Source organism: Selaginella moellendorffii, unplaced genomic scaffold (assembly GCF_000143415.4).
Source record: "Selaginella moellendorffii unplaced genomic scaffold, v1.0 SELMOscaffold_9, whole genome shotgun sequence".
Classification (NCBI taxonomy): domain Eukaryota; kingdom Viridiplantae; phylum Streptophyta; class Lycopodiopsida; order Selaginellales; family Selaginellaceae; genus Selaginella; species Selaginella moellendorffii.
The window spans coordinates 1,446,005-1,466,271 of record NW_003314270.1 but is presented as its reverse complement, the minus strand read 5'-3'; the positions used below and the strand labels follow the sequence as shown (position 1 = coordinate 1,466,271).

The 20,267-nt window shown below is 50.4% G+C and overlaps 6 protein-coding genes across 6 annotated transcripts; 2 read left to right on the top strand and 4 right to left on the bottom strand.

Annotated features, from left to right (window-relative positions):
* Positions 1–1,688: 1,688 nt before the first annotated feature.
* On the bottom strand, positions 1,689–4,569 carry LOC9630939 (THO complex subunit 5A). The gene is made up of 8 exons (XM_002967600.2): positions 4,388–4,569; positions 4,044–4,334; positions 3,655–3,991; positions 3,263–3,600; positions 2,957–3,207; positions 2,392–2,890; positions 2,161–2,331; positions 1,689–2,100 (listed from the first exon to the last, which is right to left on the bottom strand). Exons 1-8 carry the CDS (start codon positions 4,532–4,534, stop codon positions 1,912–1,914), a joined length of 2,223 nt encoding a protein of 740 aa, XP_002967646.1. The 5' UTR covers positions 4,535–4,569; the 3' UTR covers positions 1,689–1,911.
* A 6-nt stretch (positions 4,570–4,575) lies between these two features.
* Positions 4,576–8,363, bottom strand: LOC112345674 (probable aminodeoxychorismate synthase, chloroplastic). The gene is made up of 15 exons (XM_024672926.1): positions 7,789–8,363; positions 7,654–7,736; positions 7,457–7,605; positions 7,277–7,399; positions 7,157–7,224; positions 7,036–7,100; positions 6,917–6,977; positions 6,649–6,867; positions 6,508–6,600; positions 6,250–6,447; positions 6,116–6,195; positions 5,978–6,065; positions 5,845–5,927; positions 5,158–5,790; positions 4,576–5,109 (listed from the first exon to the last, which is right to left on the bottom strand). The coding sequence occupies exons 1-15, from the start codon at positions 7,915–7,917 to the stop codon at positions 4,611–4,613; spliced, it is 2,571 nt and encodes an 856-aa protein (XP_024528694.1). The 5' UTR covers positions 7,918–8,363; the 3' UTR covers positions 4,576–4,610.
* A 141-nt stretch (positions 8,364–8,504) lies between these two features.
* On the top strand, positions 8,505–13,546 carry LOC9630938 (CRM-domain containing factor CFM2, chloroplastic). Its single transcript, XM_024672925.1, has 15 exons — positions 8,505–8,634; positions 8,681–9,578; positions 9,636–10,089; positions 10,157–10,287; positions 10,367–10,699; positions 10,755–10,911; positions 10,963–11,255; positions 11,314–11,373; positions 11,424–11,715; positions 11,768–11,898; positions 11,956–12,464; positions 12,521–12,677; positions 12,768–12,825; positions 12,904–13,143; positions 13,206–13,546. Exons 1-11 carry the CDS (start codon positions 8,537–8,539, stop codon positions 12,445–12,447), a joined length of 3,339 nt encoding a protein of 1,112 aa, XP_024528693.1. The 5' UTR covers positions 8,505–8,536; the 3' UTR covers positions 12,448–12,464; positions 12,521–12,677; positions 12,768–12,825; positions 12,904–13,143; positions 13,206–13,546.
* Positions 13,547–15,313: 1,767 nt separating this feature from the next.
* LOC9632871 (THO complex subunit 7A) lies at positions 15,314–16,575 on the bottom strand. The gene is made up of 4 exons (XM_002967599.2): positions 16,494–16,575; positions 16,027–16,391; positions 15,694–15,930; positions 15,314–15,600 (listed from the first exon to the last, which is right to left on the bottom strand). Exons 1-4 carry the CDS (start codon positions 16,510–16,512, stop codon positions 15,463–15,465), a joined length of 759 nt encoding a protein of 252 aa, XP_002967645.2. The 5' UTR covers positions 16,513–16,575; the 3' UTR covers positions 15,314–15,462.
* On the top strand, positions 16,552–18,489 carry LOC112345626 (pentatricopeptide repeat-containing protein At4g02750-like). Its single transcript, XM_024672779.1, has one exon. It carries the CDS (start codon positions 16,552–16,554, stop codon positions 18,487–18,489), a length of 1,938 nt encoding a protein of 645 aa, XP_024528547.1.
* Positions 18,490–18,504: 15 nt separating this feature from the next.
* Positions 18,505–20,135, bottom strand: LOC9630937 (pectin acetylesterase 9). Its single transcript, XM_024672927.1, has 9 exons — positions 20,048–20,135; positions 19,917–19,990; positions 19,624–19,871; positions 19,468–19,548; positions 19,290–19,414; positions 19,115–19,235; positions 18,982–19,059; positions 18,705–18,920; positions 18,505–18,626 (listed from the first exon to the last, which is right to left on the bottom strand). Exons 2-9 carry the CDS (start codon positions 19,933–19,935, stop codon positions 18,519–18,521), a joined length of 996 nt encoding a protein of 331 aa, XP_024528695.1. The 5' UTR covers positions 19,936–19,990; positions 20,048–20,135; the 3' UTR covers positions 18,505–18,518.
* Positions 20,136–20,267: the final 132 nt, after the last annotated feature.

Below are 20,267 nucleotides of genomic sequence, written 5' to 3'. Positions count from 1 at the left end.
TGATCTACGTCCTAAAGATCAACAATTCAAGATTGATTTGAGCCTTGTTGGGAAAATTGGAGTTCAAAAGCATGCTTTGGTCAACTCACGTAAAATCTGTAATGACGGACATGGGATTGGAGCAGTAGCTTCCACATCATGGTTCTTTTCCTCTGGCGTTGATCCCTATCCAGTACTTCATCGTCTGCTTCGGACCTTATGAATGAAAACTCACCTGATTTTCGGTACTTTACTTCAAGAATGAAGAATGAGTGAGCTTTTTTAGTCGGCTCTCGCTGCACATAAAGTATATAAAGAGGAGAAAAAAGCAAGTCCGCAAGCTGATGCTGCTTCAAGCGCTTGGCATGCAAGATCCCAAAGGCAAAGAAGCTTTTCTCAGAGCCTTGATTGGCAAGCTTCAGAGGAATTTCTTCCGAGGGCATCCATATGTTTGCGACGGCGCTCACTGCAAGTGTAGTTGTGAGCCATCGTAAGTTGATGGCCGAAGTTGTCCAACACGTCATTGCTAGAACTGAACTCCCCCATGTAGCAGGCATCACAAAAGAATCACAAAAGAGCACCAGTGAGGTGGTGTCGCTGTTGTAAACCAGCTTGAGCCGATCCGGAGTTGTGGCGATTCCGCAGATAGATCGGCCTGCCCTTGCGATCGTTTCTAGAGAGAAACATGAAGAACCACTTTGCTCGAGTGCTCCACTTTCACTCACAATTTAGACACCCTGAAAAATGGGCCACCGAAAAACCCTAAACCCTGGTACAAATCATCTATTTACCTTTTGCGTGTCCGGGAATGTGCATTGTGCTCTCGGAGGCACAGGATCTAAATACCATACAGAGGAGAGATGTGGCAAAGAAGCGGCAGCATCAGCAGTGATTTTCTACAGCCCATGCACACGAAGTTCGTGAAATCGGGTGATTGATTGTCCTGTCTCTCTGCGTGCGCGCTAGCTCATTCATTCACTCATTCCAATCCATTCAGAGTGTCCTTCCCAAGCTTGGTCCAGTCGTCGTCGTCGTTCTCGTGTTTACCTTAACTTTGCCTTGCTTATCTCAAATGTCTCGGATGCGTGCTTGTCCATCGTGTTGTGGCGCGCCGGCATCTACTACTTCGCAGAGAAAAGCCAGTTTAAGCCAGGGAGAGCCCATTGAAGGTCCAAGTCACGCACAGGATAACAGGCAACTAGAGCTTACCTCATTGAACACGCTAAGTTGGCTTCTCGGTTGGCTGGATAATTTTCCCGAGTACCAGATGAGAGGTCACAAAGCTTTCACCCGTTTCCTGGTTGTTGCAGGATGGTCAGGGTAATGAAACGAACATCGCTACCAAAGGTTACAAAAAAGCCCCGTGCAACGTGGAGACCGCGTTTGGATTTTCAGGTACGTGAGCTAAAGAGCTAGAAACCCATTCAGAAAAAGGAAGCGAGCTGGTTTCCATTCCCAGTGATCTTGCCAAGCCTCCAACGAGTGATTTCATTCCATCTATGGCTTCACTGCTTCTCATTTGCCTCATTCGCATGAGGTTTATCCTCGGGACTACGGAGTCCAGTAACTCAAATAATCACCATCTCAATCACCAAAAGTTTGAGTACCTTCTCAAGCACCAATCACCACTTTAGATCTATTACCCATCACCTCACTTTCACCTTCACATCTCTCTCCTCAGCTCCAAGTAAAAATTGTCAGCCATGAGCTTTAACTCCATTACCTTGAATTAAACAAACCCAATCTACGTTAAATAATTGTGAATAGTTTTTGACTTGACAATACTGTCGATTCTTCTTGGCAAAGATTTGAGCAAAATGCGCTTTCAGCTCTTTCTCCAGCAATTTACGACTTTGCGTGTACCTCATCGCAACGACAAACCTCCGCGATGAGCTCCTTGCCACCCTCGAGCAAATAGCTGTTGTTGTTGGATTACAGATTGAGATCGATTCTCCTGTCTCTACCTCGATGCAATCGCGTCGTGCTATCCATCCTTCTTAGGCTGCTCGCCAGCTCTCCATCAACCTCGGTGTCAAAGAGATAGGCCAAGAGCGCCATTTGATGCGCTAGGACGCTGTCTTCTTCCCATTCTGGGAGCTTCTCCAAAACCTGGCAGTTTATCTGCGAAACAAATCCAGGGATCACATTGGCGATGGAGCAAGAAAAGAAAACGAGAGCTACCTTGCCTTCCATTGCGCGTAGCTCATTGAACCAGTCCGAGCCTTGAATGCGTGCTTCCGTCACGTCCAATACCCCTGCGGAAGGAGGATGATGAAAGCATTGAGTGCTTCCGGACAAGAGCCGCAGCTGGAAAAGTGGAGGACGCGCGGGGTAGTCCATAGCTATCGTCACCTAAGGGAAAAAACAACCATTGTCATAAGAAAGAAACGAAACAAAAGGAAAAACGTCTACCTGTGCTTCGAGCTCAAACGCCCGTCCTGAAGCATCGTCGTCTCTCCTTAGTACAGCATTGAAAGCACGAGAGCCATAATCCTTCCAGTTCTGCTTGGAGCAGCTCAGATCTACCTCCTTTTCTTCCGGGACATTCGGCTCACACTCCTCCATTTCTTCGTCCGCAAACTCGGCCGAAGAATAGATCGACAGCTCGAGATCGATTTGCCGTGGTTGTAGTGCATCTTGCCTTGGGGCCGCGAGCTGAGCTTCCGGAGCCTCAAAGCGAGCGCTCTTCTTTGAGCTGGCTCCTTTTTCGTTTGAAGACGCCGGCTTCGATATAGCGGCTGGAGGAAGCTCGCCATCCTCTCTACCAGCTTCACTTTCCAGTGCCAGTGTCTCCACGACGGACGCTTGCGTCCAGCGCTTGAGCAGGCATTTTGGTACATGAGTTGCCCAATGCACGGCCTTGAACTTGAGAGGCGGAATAGCCAATTTTTCCAACGAGTCAAGTTGGCCCCTGCATACAAACAAAGAGTTCTAGAGATCACAAAAGAAAACGCGACACACACCTTCTAGAACTCACTTTAAGGCCAGCTGGGACTTCTTTCTGTTCCGAAGTTGCTGCAAAACAGTTTGCACGCGATGCTGTTGCCTGTAGACGGCTAGCCCAGAGGATATGGACGTCTTGATAACCTCTGCTGTCTCCTGATGACATAGATATTGTGGCGTCTCAGAGAGGAAGTCAATGCCTGCCAAATGTTGAGCCCACTTATACCATCTTGATGTTCGTTTTGGGTCCTCCACCAGCTTATTTTCAGCAAGAATTTTTCCGGCCTGAGAGAAAGTGCAATGGTCAGCCAGAATAAACTTACCAAAACAAAACTTCTACCTGGTTCGGCAAGGTGACTCCTGCATCGTCGGGGAAAAGGTTGGCAAGGAGATGAACATCACTATCTTGATGTCCTTCAACTCCAGCACAAACGACGTTTAACCTGGGGAGATACTCGAATTTGAGAGTAAGTAGCTTAGCGGCTTTCTCCCCTCCTCGATCGTCATCGTCATAGATCTGGAGAATGACTGACAGGGGATGGGCGTGCAGTACGCCCGCATCAGCAGCAGCTTCCACATCATGCGTTCTCTTAGTTCTTTTCCTCCGGCGTTGAGACTCGTCATCATCATCCAGTACTTCATCGTCTGCTTTGTGTTGCTCATCGAAAGACCCAGGACCTGTAGTTACAAGTCATTAGCTTCTGAAAGAAAACAAAAGATGTTAAAAATAACCTGATTCTCGGTTTGTACTTTGCTTCAAGAATGCTTGAGCTTCTTTAGCGCTTCCCATGATCTCGACGTCAATCGGCTCTCCAAAGGCCTCTTTATACGACATGAGCTGCACGTAAAGTATATAAAGAGGAGAAGGAAGCAAGTCCGCAAGCTGATGCTGCTTCAGGCGCTTGGTATGCAAGATCCCAAGGTGTTGTTGGACAGGCAAAGAAGCCTTTTTGAGAGCCTTGAGTTGGGATGGCAAGCTCGAGAGGAATTTCTTCCGGTTTGCAATGTTCTCTTGCAGCATTTTCTTGCGAGCTTCTAGTAGTTCCCGCTGCTTGCATAGTTGCTTTCTCTGAAAAGAGAACCAAGTTAAGAGAAAGAAAACAATGCGAAAACTTCCTTACCTGATGCATCTCAAAGTTGAGACGCTGCAGCATAAGCTTGTGTGGATCATTCTTGATGGCAGGATCAGACAGGAGCTCCTCCGGCGCATCCCGGAAGAACTCTTCCTCGGGCACGAGCTCTATGTCGGGATATTTCGACTTGAAATCCTTACAGGTCTTAATCGCCTTGAGGTAATGGTTCTTCTCGTAGAGCAGATTATGGAGCTGGAGCGTAGTCCGATCCAGCGGACTCTTGGCGGCCTCGGTCTCGACCTTGACTCTGTCCTCCTCTTGAAGAATCACTCGATTTATCTACAAGAATCCACATTGCGACTTATCAAGAGAAGGAGAAGGCAAATTCTCACCTGGCGCAAGTTGAGCAGGAGAATCGATGCCGCCGTCGTGAGCTCCGGAAGCTCCACTCTTGCCGTGCCGGCTTTCTTGGCGTGCAGCATCCTAGCGAGCGCATCCTCGACGTCGCCGCGAGCCTGCGCCAGGAGCTCGTACGCCATTGCCTAAAGCCCTAGAAAAAGGAATCTTACAAAGAATCAGATTAGATTCACCCTATATCCAGGAATAAATTCAAATTCAATTTTCTCCCATTCCCTCGCTCGCGATCTCCACTGCTCTGGTGGGCGCTCTCGCCTTGAGCAGCATCTCCTCGTACTCGCTCTCCGGATCCGAGAGCGCGACGATGGCTCCTCCAGCGCCCAGAGAGATCTCTCCCCCCTGGATCACCAGCGTCCGGATGACAATGCTGAGATCAAACGAGGAGCTGAACGAGAAGAACCCAATGGCGCCCGAGTAAACTCCCCTCGGGCAAGTCTCCACGGCGTCCAGGATCTCCATCGTTCTCAGTTTCGGGGCTCCCGTCATGGAGCCGCCTGGAAACGCAGCCTTTACGCAGTCGATCGGTGTCACGTCGGCCCTCTTCTTGCCTCGCACGGTGCTCACGAGGGTGTGAACCGTGGAGTATGTTTCCACCGCCATCAGATGTGGGACGTGGACCGAGCCCGCGGTGCAAACGCGACCGAGATCATTGCGTAGGAGGTCCACGATCATGAGATTCTCGGCCTGGTCCTTCTCGCTGCACAACGACCCAAAGTTCACGTAGAGATCGTCAAAGAGTATGTACCTTTCTCGGAGTTGCGATCGTAGCATCTCGTCTTCCAGAGATGACTTCCCGCGAGGAACTGTTCCTTTGATCGGCTTTGCTTCTAGAGTCCCAGTCCTGTCGAGTTGGAGGAACCTCTCCGGCGATGACGAGCAAACACACGGGCCTTCGTCGCCAAAGTGTAGCCACGAAGCATAAGGTGCCGGATTTGTTCTGCGTAACACGGAGTACAGCTCGAGTGGATCTCGGAAGAGTGCTCTTCTCTTCATTTGCGCCGTCAAGCAAACCTCGTAGCTTTCCCCATCGGCAATGTACTTGAGACACCTTTCAACGTCGTCCATGTACTCGTCTTTCGTTCTCGACAGAGTGAAGTTTTCTGTGATTGTTAGGTTGTTCGAGTGCTCCGGATATTTTTTCTCACACTTCGAGTTATCTCTTATGGAACTTAGACCAGCAATTTTCTCGGCTGTTTGTTCGACCCAAGATACCGCAGCTTCAGTGGATTCTCTGGTTTCTTCATGTACAGCAACTGTATAAACATCGCCAGTCAAGTGGTCTATAGAAATGAAACGATCGGCCTTAAAAAATGCAGCATCCGGAACAGAGGATTTGTGACGATTGGATAACGGACCACATTCACATTTCAACTCGTATCTGTTGAAGGCCTATGTAATGTTTTCGAAATGGAAAGAAGAATATTTTGCTTACCCAAGATAGCCAACGAAACCACCAACAAATTCAAAAGGCAGCTGCTGGTAATCCTCTTTTCTGCAGCTGTAGCGTTGTGTTTCCTGGAGAGAAAAAAAAAGAGAGATGAAGTTATACATAGAAATCGTCACACCTTGTTCATAAACTCAAAGAAGCCGTCGCACAGCGCTTTCTGAAACACATCACCATTTACATCTTCAACTCGTAGAACACCTCGGCTTCTGTAAACACACCATGAAAAATTCATGCAGTTAAAAAGTAAGAAACTTACGAGTCGTTTGACAGGCAATATGTGATCTTTTGCCACAAACAACCACCCTTCCCGCCCATGTAAGAAAATCTGCATCTATTCTGGAATGATAAAAGAGTCTTTTAGTGGAAGAAAGACGTCGAACCATAAGCAACCTTGTCCGCAGTGGCGCTGTCCAGCCAGAAAGTGTTCTCAACTGAGTTCCGGCCATAAACTACACGAAAGATATTCTCGGATCCGCCAACAGCAGTTTCAAGGCTTCGAAGTTTTTTAAAACAAAGCCTTAAAGGGACACGCGCAACAGGCTTGAACGTCTCCGCGATCCTTCCCAAGGCACCGGTGGTTGCTCGAACCTACACAAAAAGTCTGCCACTTGAACCGAATTAAGCTCGTCTAGAAACACAAACACATACCCGTGAATTTGCTCTCAAAAAGCAGCGTGTGATTTCAGCGAAGTTCTCCAAAAGTTGCCTTCCATGTATAGTAGCAATACTCTCTGGATGGAACTAAAACAACAATGTGGTCAATAAAGAGAACAGGATAATAAAATTTACCTGGACTCCATGATGCGGCCATTTTTTATGTGAAACGCCCATCAGCAAACTATTTGAGTGATAAGTAGCCTCAAAAGTTTCATCTGTTTCCAACAAGCTCCTACGTTCCTCTACTGTTCGGCCACACGGAACAGGCTTCTCAGACAATGTCCACGCAGTAGGGATCAAACTCGAAGGAAGAGAAGCACTCTCTAATATCAACGAATGGTACCTTACGACCTGCCAGAGGACTGTACAACATAAAAACGCAGAAAACTTCGCGAGCTACCTTAAAACCGGAACCGGAAGGAATGTTTCTGAAAAGTGGATGGTGTGTATGTTGAATAGCACTACAAAGCAAGCCAAACAAATAACGATACCGAAACTCTATAAATGAATAAGAAAAACCTCAAACGCCCATGAACTGGCTCTGGTGCGTGTATAATTCTCATTCCGTGTGCATATCCCAAAGCCTGAAGATAAGTCTGTTTACCAAGAGAGCGAAACCAGCAGAAGAAATAATAAAAACCTGATGTCCCATGCAAACTCCCAAAATGGGAATGTCATGACATTCTTGCAAAAGCCGCACACAAACACCTGGACCATAAGAAAGCTAAAGCCGAGCAAGAAAGTCACAAAACAAAAGAACCTATATCAGAAGAACGATCCGGCGATCCAGGACCAGGTGATATGACAACGTTGTCAAACTCGTATAGGACGCGCTGGAGCTCACGGAATGTTAACTCATCGTTTTTCAGCACGACGGGAGCCACTGCAAAGATAGACAATCTTTCGTGAATGAGAGCACTTTCAAGTTCCAAGTTCTTACCTCCGTTCACTATCGAAAGCAACTGAAAGAGATTGTAAGTGTAGCTATCGTAGTTGTCTAGTATCAAAGTTCTAAGCGACCGTGATAATTTGTTATCCGGTTCCTGTGGACGTCCTTGCTGAAAAACGCCTTCTGTCGCTTTAAAGTTCCTGCCATCATAATCGTCACTACCAGATCAATCCATTTACCCGGAGTACCTTGGAAGCGAAGCACCATTGAGAGTTTCCGCTCGCTCCGCTTTGAGCTGCGCCACGAGCTCGCCAGGCAGCTTGCATTCCTCCTGGCGAGGCGTTGATCCACGCGTGAAATTCCAAAGAACGCGAGAAGATTACCTTGTCGGCGTACTCCGAGAATCCGATTCTGGCGCATGACAGCCTTCCATCGCCAATGCGATCGGCGCGCCGTGTCGAGGGAAAGAATGGCGATGGCCCCTGAGAAGGCGGCAATACAAGAGCGCGCATTCTAAAACCCTAAAAACAGGGGTGAAAGAATGTCGTGTTCTATTTGAGTAATAAAACTTTCCTTTCTCACTTGGGAAATATTCTCCGTACAAGGAAACCGCAGGCGGCACTACCAGGTTGACCAGCCAGTCAAAACGAGAATCTTAGCGCGAATCTTTCTATTCGATTTTCTTCTTGCAAGAGCTTGAAACGAGAGAGAAATGAAAGAAGAAACTTATGGGGTGATTGAGGATCAAATTACAATGCGGGACGATCGGCAACGCAAAATCTTTGTGACGGCATCCATTTGTGCCCCCATTTTGCCATTCTATCCCTCCCTATTTACAAATGATCTTGTTCTTGCGTGTTCTTCACTGGCTCAGCAGCGAGGCAGACGCTGGATTCATACAAACAATCCCCAGGCAACATACCCTGACGAAGGAGTGAATCCACGACAAGAGGCTCTGCCTGTCCAAGCCCAAGAACAAGCTACGGCCGCGCATTAGGAGATGGGCGGATCCAAATCGAGCCAGCCGAAACATCTTGAGCGCCGAGAACATCTTTGCCCGGTGGATCACGACGCCATCGCCCAGAAAATTAGGGCAGAAGGGACTCTGTGATATTTTAGGGTTTATCCACTATGGCGACACTGTCGTGGGGGCTGGCGCCGAATCCATGCCGCATTGGACGCCCCAGGCCGCGGCGATCGTCGGGCGTGAGCTGCCAGCACTGTGCGAGGTAGAATTCTCTCGGCTCTGACCGGCATTTCCTGACGATTCAGCAGGCTCGCAGGATCGAGTTCTTGCATCGCGGCATTGCAAAACGGGAGCAATGTAGCTGATAGCTCGCAAGAATCCGCTTGGATAGCCGCCCTAGATGGTCTGGAATACGAGGAGGAGCAGCAGGGCAGCTATGACAGGAGGAAGGATGAGAAGGACCGAATTGATGCATCGTGGAATCCTCTCAAGTACAAGGCTCCATGGACGCATGCCGATGAGCAGCAGCCGCGAGTGGACGAGAGAACCTGGCGGAGGAAGGATCCGGTTCTCTCGACGATCTCTGGGTATCCGCTTGGATACAACCAAACCAGCACGAATCCCCCGCTAATAACTTCTTACGAGCAGTTTCAACAGCACGAGGTAGCCGAATCCACGAGAGACTCTTCCGCAGTGTCGCAGATCGCTGACAACTTACGCAGGATAAAAGCTCCCCAGAGAGACATCGTTCCCCAGAGGAACGAATCCAGGATTGGGAATCTAGTGAACCGGCTAGTTGGTCCAGCAATCACTCCTCCTGGCGAAAGCTCCATGTTGTCTACGTTTCCATCACAGACATGGAACGCCAACTTGCCAGCAATGGTTTTGGAGGAGCCGCCAAAGCCTGCTCCAAAGTTTCCGTGGGAAATGGAGGATTTTTCGAAGGCTCTGTCTGGAGAAGAAGAACAGCCGCAGCGAAGAGTGAGACCACCATCGCTTGCCGAGCTCGTGCTTCCGGATGCCGAGCTTAGGAGGTTGAGAACGATGATTATCCACACAAAGGAGCGGATTAAAGTGAAGAAGCTCGGCATCACCCGCAACGTTGTGCAAGCGATTCACCAGAAATGGAGAACCAGTGAGATTGTCAAGCTGAAGTGTGACCAAGAGGTGGCCATGAACATGAGGAAAGTACATGAGGAGTTGGAGGTAAGTACCTTTCTTTTATCCTCACAATTGGCCTGATTTGTTTTTCCTTTATTACAGAAAAGAACAGGAGGCTTGGTAATCTGGCGAGCTGGAACTGCGCTCGTGATCTATCGTGGGAAAGACTACGCTGGTCCTCCCAAGGAACGATGGATTCCAACCGAAAGCGTGTCGAAACCGAAAGAAAGTGTGGAGAAACCAGAAAAGTCACACGTATCGGGAGAGTTGCTAGGCATCGATACACAGTTCAAGGAGTTCGTGAACCACATTCCGTTCATCGAGGCGGAGTACGAGATGCAGATGGATCGATTGTTGGCCGAGCTTGGTCCGAGATATGCAGACTGGAAAGGTGATAGACCCGTGCCAGTTGATGGGGATAAGTTGCCTGCAATCGATCATAACTTCAAGTCACCATATCGACTTTTGCCATATGGGATGGAACCCAAGCTTAGCGATAAGGAGTTTACGAATCTGGTGCGGCTTGCAAGACAAATGCCACCGCAGTTTGTTATTTGTAAGCTCTTTTGTTTTCTTCTTTTTCTCTCCCTCTCTCTGATGGTTTTTTTTTTTCGTTTTTGTAGCAAGAAATAAGGGGCTCCAGGGTCTGGCCAAGGCAATGGTGAAGTTGTGGGAAAAGACAGAAATCACCAAGGTTGCGATCAAGCAAAGCGTTCAAAGTACAGACAACGCAAAAATGGCTGACGAACTTAAGGTTGTCAATTCGCTTTTGTAAGTCAGCACGGTAGAGTTCCTGAAGTCTCATCTTACACTTTTTTTTTTGGTTGATGCAGCGGCTTACAGGGTGTGTACTTCTTGGAAGAGAGAAAACCCACATGATATTTTACAGAGGAAAAGATTTTCTTCCTGCTCCAATTGCTGCTGCATTTGAAGAGCGAGAAGCCATGTCTTTTGCAAACAAAGACGTTGAAGACAAAGCAAGAATGCTGCCTACGGGAAAAGTTACCGAGAAGATAGTCCACGTTGAACAAAGGCCACAGGAAACAGAAGCAGATATTAAGCTCAAGGAGTGGATTAAGAACCAAGAAGAGGAGAAACGCAGAGCGATCGTTATGAAAGCTGCCAGAGCAGCCAGAGCAAGACGGATAGAGAGGCGGCTCGACATTGTAAGTAGCTTCGTTTTCTTTATGTTCTTTGGTCATAGTGCGGTATTTGTTGTAGGCCATTCGTAAGAAGGAAAAGGCAGAGGAAGCACTGTCTAAAGTTGAGAAGCTTATGAAGCCGCGTGAGCCTTCAGAAGACCGCGAAACGATTACGGAAGAAGAACGCTACACCCTGCAAAGAGTCGGGCTTAAGATGAAAGCATTTCTTTTGCTAGGTAAGTCTTCTGGAATTATCTTCTGTGTTCGCTGATTCAGTGCGTAAACAGGACGGCGAGGAGTCTACTCTGGCATTATTGAGAACATGCATCTGCATTGGAAATACAGAGAACTCGTGAAAGTGGTGTACAAGGGAAAGGACAGAATGGACATTGAGGATACCGCGAAAATGATCGAATGCGAAAGTGGAGGCATTCTTATTGGCATATATCCAGTCTCCAAAGGACAGGTGTTTTTGTACTATCGTGGGAAAAATTACAGACGGCCAGAGGAGCTTAGGCCGCACAATCTTCTGACGAAAAGAAAGGCCTTAGCAAGATATACGGAAACTCAACGACGAGAGGTTTGTTGTCAACTGCTATACTGGCTTGCCAATCTTGATTTTCTTGTAACTGCGACAGTCTTTGTCTCGCTACATTTTAAGCTTGGAGCATGACATTCGATCACTGGGTTATATTCTGGTATGATCTAGCTTCTCTCAAAGTGTTGTCACCGATGGCTTCATTCACAGGAAAAGGCTAAAGCTGACGAAAGCGAGTCTGATGAAGATGCTGGGTCTGATGAAGATGCAAGTGACGCCGACGTCCAAGACGACAACAGTGATGACAAGGCAGTTCAGCTTTTGTCGACGAAAGGCGCCACTCAGGCTGAAATGCCTGTCGCGCCGCCATTAAAACGATACCAAAGGTCGAGGCATCTTGATCTTGGTCCGATTCTTCGGGCGGAACCTCTCTCTAACAGAGAGAGGTTGATACTGCGGAAGCGGGCGCTACTGATGGGAAAGCCTTCGCATTTTCATATTGGTAAGGACGGTCGTTGAAAGCTACGCTTTGGTTTATTAATTTCGTGATACAGGGAAGTGTAATCTCGTTGGCGGCCTTATAACATCAATCAGGATTTTCCTAAAGAAACGTGCGCTGGTAAAGATTGGGATGAAAGGTCGTGCTTTAGGAACATCTGTCCAAGAGCTGGTAAAGCTTATCGAGGTAACTAGCCACAACTTTGTCCTTGTGCCAATCTTTAAGCACTTCTTTTTTCTGCAGGATGGTACGGGAGCAGCCTTTGTATGCCAAGAGAAGCATAAATTGATATTCTATCGTGGGTGGCCCGAAGGAACGAAGCACCCAGCGTACATGGACGAGGATCTGTCCGCCGATCTGGTCGCAGCGGTTAAAGAAGAAGACGGAACGGATTATGCTTTTGCGGATGAAAGTCGCGAAGAATCAAACACGGACATGGAAGGCGACTTGGCAAATGATAGTGGAGATGAGACTGCAGGGGAAGTTTCCGAGCCTGAATCTAGTAGTGACGACGAGAGCTCTGAAGAGGATTACAGCGATGAAGCTGACTTCTGCAGCGGCGAGGCTGACTTTGGAAGGGATCATGCAGATAACTCGGCTCCCAACTACAGCTACAGGAAGGCCGAGGAGGAATCGGCTTACAGCACTGGTGAGGAAAGCGATGATGAAGTCTGGAGTGTATATAACAGCCAGGATCAAGAGAAGCCGCGTCCGGCTATAGTGGACGAGTTGTAACTCAGTCAATCACACTGGTGAGTTCTTGCTTCGCTTTCTTACTCGTAACTTCTTTGTTTTGTTTATGCTGCAGTGCGATTTTTGTCGGACGAGCCTGACGTCAACGGGATTACGTGTTGAAAACTCGTAAAATATTCAAGGGAAGGCGAAGAATCTCCATCTCGTGGTCTTTGGATCATCTTTTAGCTCTCGCCAAAGCTCATGGTGCCTTGCGACCCGTAGGCTGTATTGTAAGGCGGCTTTTCTCTTTTTTGTTTCGTTTTTCTCTCTTCTCCATCGGTACGCTGATGCAGCACCTAACGTTGGTATTTTATCTGCAGAGAAAACAAAATTATTCTTCGACCGTGCAGCAGGCAAAGTGGCAGAGGTCACTCCGCAGTAAGATTTAGACATTGTACCCGTCCCAAGAAAAAACAAAGGGACTAACCTCTCTAGTTTTTCTTGGTTCCTGTGCAGTTCCAATCAATCGGTCTTCTGCAAAGAAAGCGAAGATAAGAAGCGAGAAGAAGCCGCCTCTTTCCAAGCCGAAAAGAAAATCCCACTTGGCGTGGGACCGAACTGTCGATGGCTGTGGCTAACAACGATTCTTCCCTGCACAACGAAAGCGTCCCGGTAACAAGCACCAGCTCTCGCAACTGTCTCGAGTCGCTCCAAGCATCCGTGCTGCAAGACTGTATCTCGCAACGCAACAAACGAGTAAGTGCGTGGTTTTTCTCTCGACCCGGACGAGGATCTAAGCGTGTTTTCTCCTCTTCCAGCATGATTTGGAGCCCCGCCGCTGTCATGTATGATCATCCCAGCAGGAGTGAATTCGTCCCCCGCAACAGGATTTTTGGAACGCTGGCGACCAACACGCTGGGACCAAAGAGTGGTGCCCATGTCTAGAGAGGAGCTCTGACGAGAGATAAGAAGCCGCAATCCTCACGAGAAAACAAGCAAGCAAAGTCATGGACCACAGCCTGAGAGCGTAGTAAACACGAACAAACGTCGTGCCACGATCGGAAGCCATTTTTTCAAAGACATCCGCCCGCGAACTGGACAGCGGCTGGGATGGCGCCACGCGGCCGCCCTAGCCCCCATCCAACGGCTACAGTTTGAAGTTTCTATTTCCGCCGTAGATGCGCCCCATCGAACGGCTGCCACTGACGAGTTCTTTCTCCTGTGTGGGCGGCTGTGTGTTTTTATATTTCGTTTGGAAAGCTAGAGAGGAGGAGGAGGAGGGCGAGGAGGAGGAGGAGAATGGCATGAAAATCTGCGCTCACAGGATTCCTTCCCAGCGCGCGCGCCTTTCCTCGTCGCAAGGCAGAGATCTTCTTCGTGTCCCGTGCGCGCCGAGGAGGCGGTACTACATTTCTACTTTGCTTGCGATCTCCTCCAAAGTGGCCGCGGATTCATCACGCCAGTCACAGGATCTGGCAGCCGCATTGGGAATTCGGTAGCGCGCGCGCGCGCGGGCAATCCATCCATCGATCGGCTTCGCAATTGCCCTCTTTTTTCGTCTCTCTGTCTCTTTCTCTCTCTTGTTCTTGGTTGTTCTTGGCCGGGGAATTTCGATAAGAAGCGAGCAATCATGCGCGGGATTTCCAGATTCCTCCTCTCTCTCTCGCTGATAATCGCTGCGGCGATCCAGCAGGCATCGAGCAGCAGGATCAATGCTGCCGCAGCGCATTCACACACGCACATGAGGTTCCAGCGCCAGCGCCGGCTCGAGGGCGCGTCCGAGGCATCGATCCGGAGCCTGTGGGACGCCTACACGGCGCTCCAGGCGTGGAAGGCGGCAATCACCAAGGATCCACTCAACATCACCGCGACGTGGATCGGCGACGAGGTTTGCAGCTACAAGGGCGTCTTCTGCTCGGCCGCCCCGGACGATTCCTGCGAGAGGGTGGTCACCGGCATCGATCTCAACCACGCCTACCTCAGCGGCAAGCTCGTCGACGAGCTGGGCCTCCTCTCCTACCTCGTCCTCTTCCACATCAACACCAATTTCTTCTGGGGCACCGTCCCGCCCTCCTTCTGCAAGCTCGCCCACCTCTACGAGCTCGACCTCTCCAACAATCGCTTCTCCGGCCCCTTCCCCAACGTCACGCTCGACCTCCCCAGCCTCCGCTACCTGGACGTGCGCTTCAACCGCTTCCGGGGCGCCATCCCTTCCCGCCTCTTCGATCGCGGCCTCGACGCCATCTTCGTCAACGACAACGATTTCCAGTGCGCCGCCCCGGCCACGCTCGCAAACTCCACCGCCTCGGTGCTCGTCCTCGCCAACAACATGATCCAGGGCGAGATCCCGAGCTCCATCGGCGCGCTCAACGGCAGCGTGGAGGAGATCATCCTCCTGGGCAACATGCTCACGGGCTGCATCCCCGACTCCATCGCCAACCTCACGCAGGTCACCGTGCTCGACCTCAGCGGCAACCAGCTCGGCGGCTACGTCCCGGACGCCATCGCCGCCATGAAATCGCTCGAGCAGCTCAACCTCGCGGGGAATCTCCTCTCGGGGCCGCTGCCCGAGGGGATCTGCGAGCTGCCCAAGCTCCAGAACCTCACGCTCGAGGATAACTTCCTCACGGACATCGCCCACCAGTGCCTCGCGCTGCCCGCGTCCAACGGGACGATCGTGGACACGGACCGGAACTGTATTCCGTACCAGCCCAACCAGAGACCCCACGACCAATGTGCGGACTTCCTCTCGCAGCCGACGAGCTGCCAACCAGAGCCGCTGGTAATGGCGCCGCCCGTGCTACCACCGCCGCCTCCATCGCCGCCGCCACCATCACCGCCGCCACCGTCACCGCCGCCGCCGCCGCCGCCGCCGCCACCCGAGTACCACTACGAATCACCGCCGCCACCTTCATACCACTACGAATTACCGCCACCTCCACCGTACTGATTGATTGGATTTTAGTTTGTCAGCGAAGCTTGAGACATTCGATTCTCGGTTTGTTCGCGAGTTAACTGGAAACAAGGAGCAAAAGAAAAGAATGTTTGCCTGTCTGGTTTGATTGTCGGCGCTGCTCACACAGGATCCACGGCCATGGGCTCGGCAGCCGCCACTGGAGCTTCCATCGAGACAAAAGCGCCGCTGCCGCTCGTGTCCTGCTCGATCGCGCTGCTCTGCTGCTCGTCCTCGAGCGTGGTCTGTAGCGAATCAACCTGGAGTGAAACACAAGGCCAAGTTAGAACAACTAGGAGGTTTAATCGCGACAAAAAAAAAATGAAAGGATGGATGGATGTAATGGAGCTTACGGCGTGTAGCAAGAGGGCGAATTGTTTCTTCCGGAGCTCCAGTGTCCGAGTGGCGGTCATGTTCTCGGCCTCGAGCGTCGCGATCTCTTTCTCGAGCTCGGTGATCACGTTCTGGGTCTCTGATCGCGGAGGTTGAGCGGCTATCAGCCGACGAATGGCTTCGCACTCCTCTTTGTGCTGCCTCTCGATCTTGCTTTGCTCGAGTTGGATCTTCAAATCTTCGATGTCATTCCTAGTCTTTGAAAGAAAGGAAAAAAAAAAAAAGGTTCTTTCAGCCTCAGTGCGAAAGTGAGCTCGAGGAGAACAAAAGAAAACACGAACTCGATCGAATACCTGGATGGTTTGCTGGTCGAGCTGCTGCTGCAAATCCTTGAAACTCTGCTGCTCGCGCTTGTTGGCATCGATCACGGCCCTCGTCTTGAGCAGCGGGAGCTCGAAAGTGCTGAGCTCCTGCAGCAAGGATTTGTAGAGCTTCTCGCACTCCACCACATTGTCGGAGCTCTTATCCACCTCGGCCACGAAAGCGACGAACTTCTTGAGCAACTTCTTGAGTGGCGGCTCGCCCCGGGTCGTGGTGGTCCGAGTGAGCAGCCGCTGCCGGATGATCGCATCGTCCTCGGCAGGCCCAAACGCGAAATGCCCGGTCACTTCTTCGCGCTTCCCAGCTACCTTCTTCACCTTCGTCCCCGTCCTAGCTCCTGTGAGAAGATCACCCGTGAGCGAAGAATGCGAGAGATCTAGCGAGAGATTCCAGTAGCGCCTAGCTACGATGATAAAGAAGAAGGATGGGAGCTACTTGCCTGCCGGCTCTGTCGCCATAGCGCTTTCGCGCTCTCCTAGAAACCCATATTAGGGTTCATGCTTCTTCTTCCTCAAGCCCTAAGCCAGGAGGAGAGATTCCTGTCTCGATCTCAGCTAGCGTGCCTCATCCAATCCTGCGCCAGTGCGGGCGATCTTTCCTCGACGCGGCAGCTCCACGCGCGAGTTCTCGCATCGCAGGACAGATACCTTGCCAATCTCTTGATCCAGGCCTACGGCAAATGCGGCAGCGCGAGCGACGCGGCCGATGTGTTCGCGCAGCTCATCGATCCAAATGTCTTCTCCTGGAATTTCATGATCTCGGTGTACGCCCAGAACGGTCTCGTCGATCACGCCAGGCGGCTGTTCGATCGCGTCCCGCAACCCAACGTCGTCACGCACACGATCATGGTCCAGGTTCTTGCCGAGAATGGGCATCTGGACGAGGCGGAGGAGCTCTTCGATAGAATGGCCGATCGAAACGTTGTGTCGTGGACGACGATGCTGGCGGCGTATGGGCGGAGCGGCAATGTCGGCAAAGCGGAGCATTGCTTCCGCCAGATGCCCGTCAAGAATGCCGTGACGTGGAGCGCCATGCTCTCGGCATATGCCGCAAATGGGCATCTTGAGCAAGCTAAAGAACTTTTTGACCTAATTCCAGTTAAGAGCGAGGTGGCATGGACGGTCATGATGCAAGCTTTTGCGCAGTGCGGGTATCTTGAGGAGGCCAAGAGCTTGTACGATGCAACGCCTGTAAAGAACAATTTTTCGCAGAGTACGATTATCTCGGCATATGCTCATTTTGGGCATCTTGATATGGCCAAGAGAATCTTCCATCGCCTGGAGTCTCCCAATGTGGTTGTGGTGACCGCTATGTTACAAGCGTACTTACAGCACGGATGCCTTGAGGATGCCCGGAATCTCTTTGATACTATGCCCTGTAGGAATATTGTGTCCTGGACTGTCATGGTCGTGGCATATGCCGAAGCGTGGCAAATTGACAAAGCCAAGGCTCTCTTTGATGAAATGCACGAAAGGAATCTAGTGGCCTGGACTGCCATGCTCAAAGTCTATGCGGAACTTTGCAGCATTGACAATGCCAAGTCATTTTATGAGAGAATGCCCGAGTGGAATTTAGTGGCAATCACCTCAATGGTGGCTGCATATTCCCACTCCGGGCATCTTGAGGCTGCGAAGCATCTCTTCGACTCCGTTCCTCGGGACGAACGGGACGACGTTATCTGGAACACAATGCTACAGGCCTACGCCGAGAACAACGAACTCGCATCAGCGAAGAGCTTGTTCGATCACGGGATGCCTCAACGAACCGTGGTAACTTGGAGCGCCATGGTTCAAGCTTACGCTCGAAACCGTGAGCTGGAAGCGGCAAAGTTCGCGTTTGATTCCATGCCGGAGCGTAACACGACATCGTGGTCGACCATCATCGGGGCCTACGCTCAAAATGACAAGCTGGTGGAGGCCAAAGAGCTGTTTGATCGGGTACTGGCGCGAGATGTTGTTACCTGGAACACCCTCGCTGCTGGCTACTGTCGGCTCGGCCACTGCCAAGACCTTCTAGATCTCTTCCGGGCGATGCTCTTGGAGGGTCTCACTCCCACAGACGTCTCGGTCTTGTGCGTTCTCGTTGCCTGCGCGCACAGCCACGCCGGATCGTTCTTCCGAGAGGGACGGAGACTGTTTGTCAGCTTGGAGCTTGATTACAAACTGGAGCGAACGATGCAGCACTACTGCTCCATGGTGGATCTTCTCGCGAGGTCGGGACAGGCGAAAGATGCCCAGGAGCTGATCGACACAATGCCATTCGTGCCCGATAGCGTCGCGTGGACCGTGTTGCTCGGTAGCGGCCAGTTCCACCGCAGGTCTATATCTCCCAGTGCAAAGTCTGCTGTTGCTAAGCTCCTCGGTTCTTCCAAACTAGACTTCGGCGGCTCGGCCTCTCACGTTTTGCTCTCCAACATCTACGCATCTAGCAGATGATCGGACAAGATCTTTCACGACCACCTTGGTTAAGCTTGCTGGATGCAAGTTGGATTACAGGGATACGCACAATCAATAGCTTGTTCCGGCTGGGCAGTCCTCTCGAAGTACCAGTCGCCAACACTTTGCGCTGGAGACTGCAAAAACTCGGAAGTCGATCTCATCAGTAAACTCCAAACTCGAGGAGATCTTGTCACGCGACAGGGGAGACTTGCCTTGCCATTGATTTTGGGGATGTTCCAAGTCGCATCCCAGGTTGCTTGGCAGTGCGTGAAGCATGCGTTGATGTAAAGAGCCAGCGAGCTCCATCCACCTGAAAGAGCATCTAGCATGCTTGCTCGAAATCCTTGGAGGAGTTCAACTGGTGGGCATGACGAGTAGCTGATGCAAGAGTTGTATGAGTCCCTCGAGAGATTAAGGCCGTGCTCGAGCTGTGTAAATTATCAAAAGCACGAAATTCTGAGTTTGTAAACTACGAAGACGAGCGCTTACTTGCCAGGAATCGTAAGCAGCATTCAACAAGAACAATGGTGGTTTGACGTAAGCTTTCATGATCTCAGGAAAGAAACACTGGCAAAAACAAAGAACAAATCAAGCAAAAGAAAGCGCTTCTTTTCGAGAGTACCTTCGTAGCATCACCGTTTGAGTCACCAATGCAGGATTGATCCAGCGTGTTTTCGAGCTTGTGTAAGCTGACCACGTCCTTGTAAAGCTTTGACATGAGGTAGTGACCACCAGGATCGGAACTGTACTCCAGCCAGATTTCTAAACGGTCTAAAAAATTCTTTGCAAGTTCTTACGTGTTTATGAAGAACCCAGCATCACTCAAGCATTTCAGTGTCACGCCTGGATCGAGGAGGCTCTGGACATCGTTGCAATGGAGTATAGTCGAAAGCCCTCCAGCCGAGCAGCCCGATAGAAGAACCTGATCAAAAATTCGAGAGGTAAGTTCTAGAGTAGCCTTTCTTTTCGACAAACCTGTGTCGCGTTGCTCAATCCTTTGCTTCTCAAGTCATCAATGACTGCTCTGAGAATCCTCTTCCCTCGAAAGTACAAAACCTGGAGGACTCCAGGAAGAACAAATAAATGATCGATATCGCGATTGATCTCACAGCTTTTTGCCGCGTTTCTTACCTGGCCGGAGGATGAAACGAGGGGCTCCTCGACATCAGCAGTGAAAGAAGCTCCATCGCAGTACCTGACGAACACTTGTGTCCAGTTGAAAAAGTTCGGGTTTACGGAAGCGTCGTTGCTGAGCGAGCCTCCGAATCCAGTCGGGCTTTGCATGTAAATGGAGCTTCCCCAGTGACCTTTGGCGCGGTTAGCACAGGATACCACGGAGTCACACCATCCTCCACCCTTGCATTTCCCAGAAACCAAAGCTATGGATCATCATCCTATAACTTGATCGAGCAATCGATCTTTACCTCCAAAGAAATATGCCATGAGTTTGAGGCTCCCGGTAGAAGATGATAAGCCGGAACGCTTCCATCCAGGCAAACTATATAGCATTGTCACACACAATTTAGAACATGGATCTAGATCGCAAATGGCCTACCCGCTCCTGACGAATTGGACGCAGCTAGATAAGTTATTGGAACCAGAACGGCATGTACAATAACTGGAAACGCAAGAAGCGAGAGAACTTGGAAGAACATTGGAAATGAGGGAGCTGCTCAATTATGAGACAAAGTGTGTCAGGATGACCCGTGATCAGTTTTCTCCGCTAAAAAGATCTGTCCACTGGAGTAACTTATGTTGGATTGTTTTTTCGCGGT

Excerpts from the sequence above, each read along its gene's own strand:
- LOC112345626 (XM_024672779.1), top strand. The coding sequence starts at position 16,552 with ATGCTTCTTCTTCCTCAAGCCCTAAGCCAGGAGGAGAGATTCCTGTCT.
- LOC9632871 (XM_002967599.2), bottom strand. Across the intron at positions 15,931-16,026 it reads TCGACCAGCAAACCATCCAG|ACTAGGAATGACATCGAAGA; the intron begins GTATTCGATCGA and ends TTTCTTTCAAAG. Across the intron at positions 15,601-15,693 it reads TCGCCCTCTTGCTACACGCC|GTTGATTCGCTACAGACCAC; the intron begins GTAAGCTCCATT and ends GTTTCACTCCAG.
- LOC9630938 (XM_024672925.1), top strand. The coding sequence starts at position 8,537 with ATGGCGACACTGTCGTGGGGGCTGGCGCCGAATCCATGCCGCATTGGA. Across the intron at positions 8,635-8,680 it reads AGCTGCCAGCACTGTGCGAG|GCTCGCAGGATCGAGTTCTT; the intron begins GTAGAATTCTCT and ends ACGATTCAGCAG. Across the intron at positions 10,700-10,754 it reads TAGAGAGGCGGCTCGACATT|GCCATTCGTAAGAAGGAAAA; the intron begins GTAAGTAGCTTC and ends TATTTGTTGTAG.
- LOC9630939 (XM_002967600.2), bottom strand. The coding sequence starts at position 4,534 with ATGGCGTACGAGCTCCTGGCGCAGGCTCGCGGCGACGTCGAGGATGCG. Across the intron at positions 3,992-4,043 it reads TCAACTTTGAGATGCATCAG|AGAAAGCAACTATGCAAGCA; the intron begins GTAAGGAAGTTT and ends TTCTCTTTTCAG. Across the intron at positions 2,332-2,391 it reads CGTTTGAGCTCGAAGCACAG|GTGACGATAGCTATGGACTA; the intron begins GTAGACGTTTTT and ends TTTTTCCCTTAG.
- LOC112345674 (XM_024672926.1), bottom strand. The coding sequence starts at position 7,917 with ATGCGCGCTCTTGTATTGCCGCCTTCTCAGGGGCCATCGCCATTCTTT. Across the intron at positions 7,737-7,788 it reads TCTCGGAGTACGCCGACAAG|GAGGAATGCAAGCTGCCTGG; the intron begins GTAATCTTCTCG and ends ACGCCTCGCCAG. Across the intron at positions 7,400-7,456 it reads GCTTTCGATAGTGAACGGAG|TGGCTCCCGTCGTGCTGAAA; the intron begins GTAAGAACTTGG and ends CTATCTTTGCAG.
- LOC9630937 (XM_024672927.1), bottom strand. Across the intron at positions 19,415-19,467 it reads GATTGAGCAACGCGACACAG|GTTCTTCTATCGGGCTGCTC; the intron begins GTTTGTCGAAAA and ends ATTTTTGATCAG. Across the intron at positions 18,921-18,981 it reads CTGCTTACGATTCCTGGCAA|CTCGAGCACGGCCTTAATCT; the intron begins GTAAGCGCTCGT and ends TAATTTACACAG.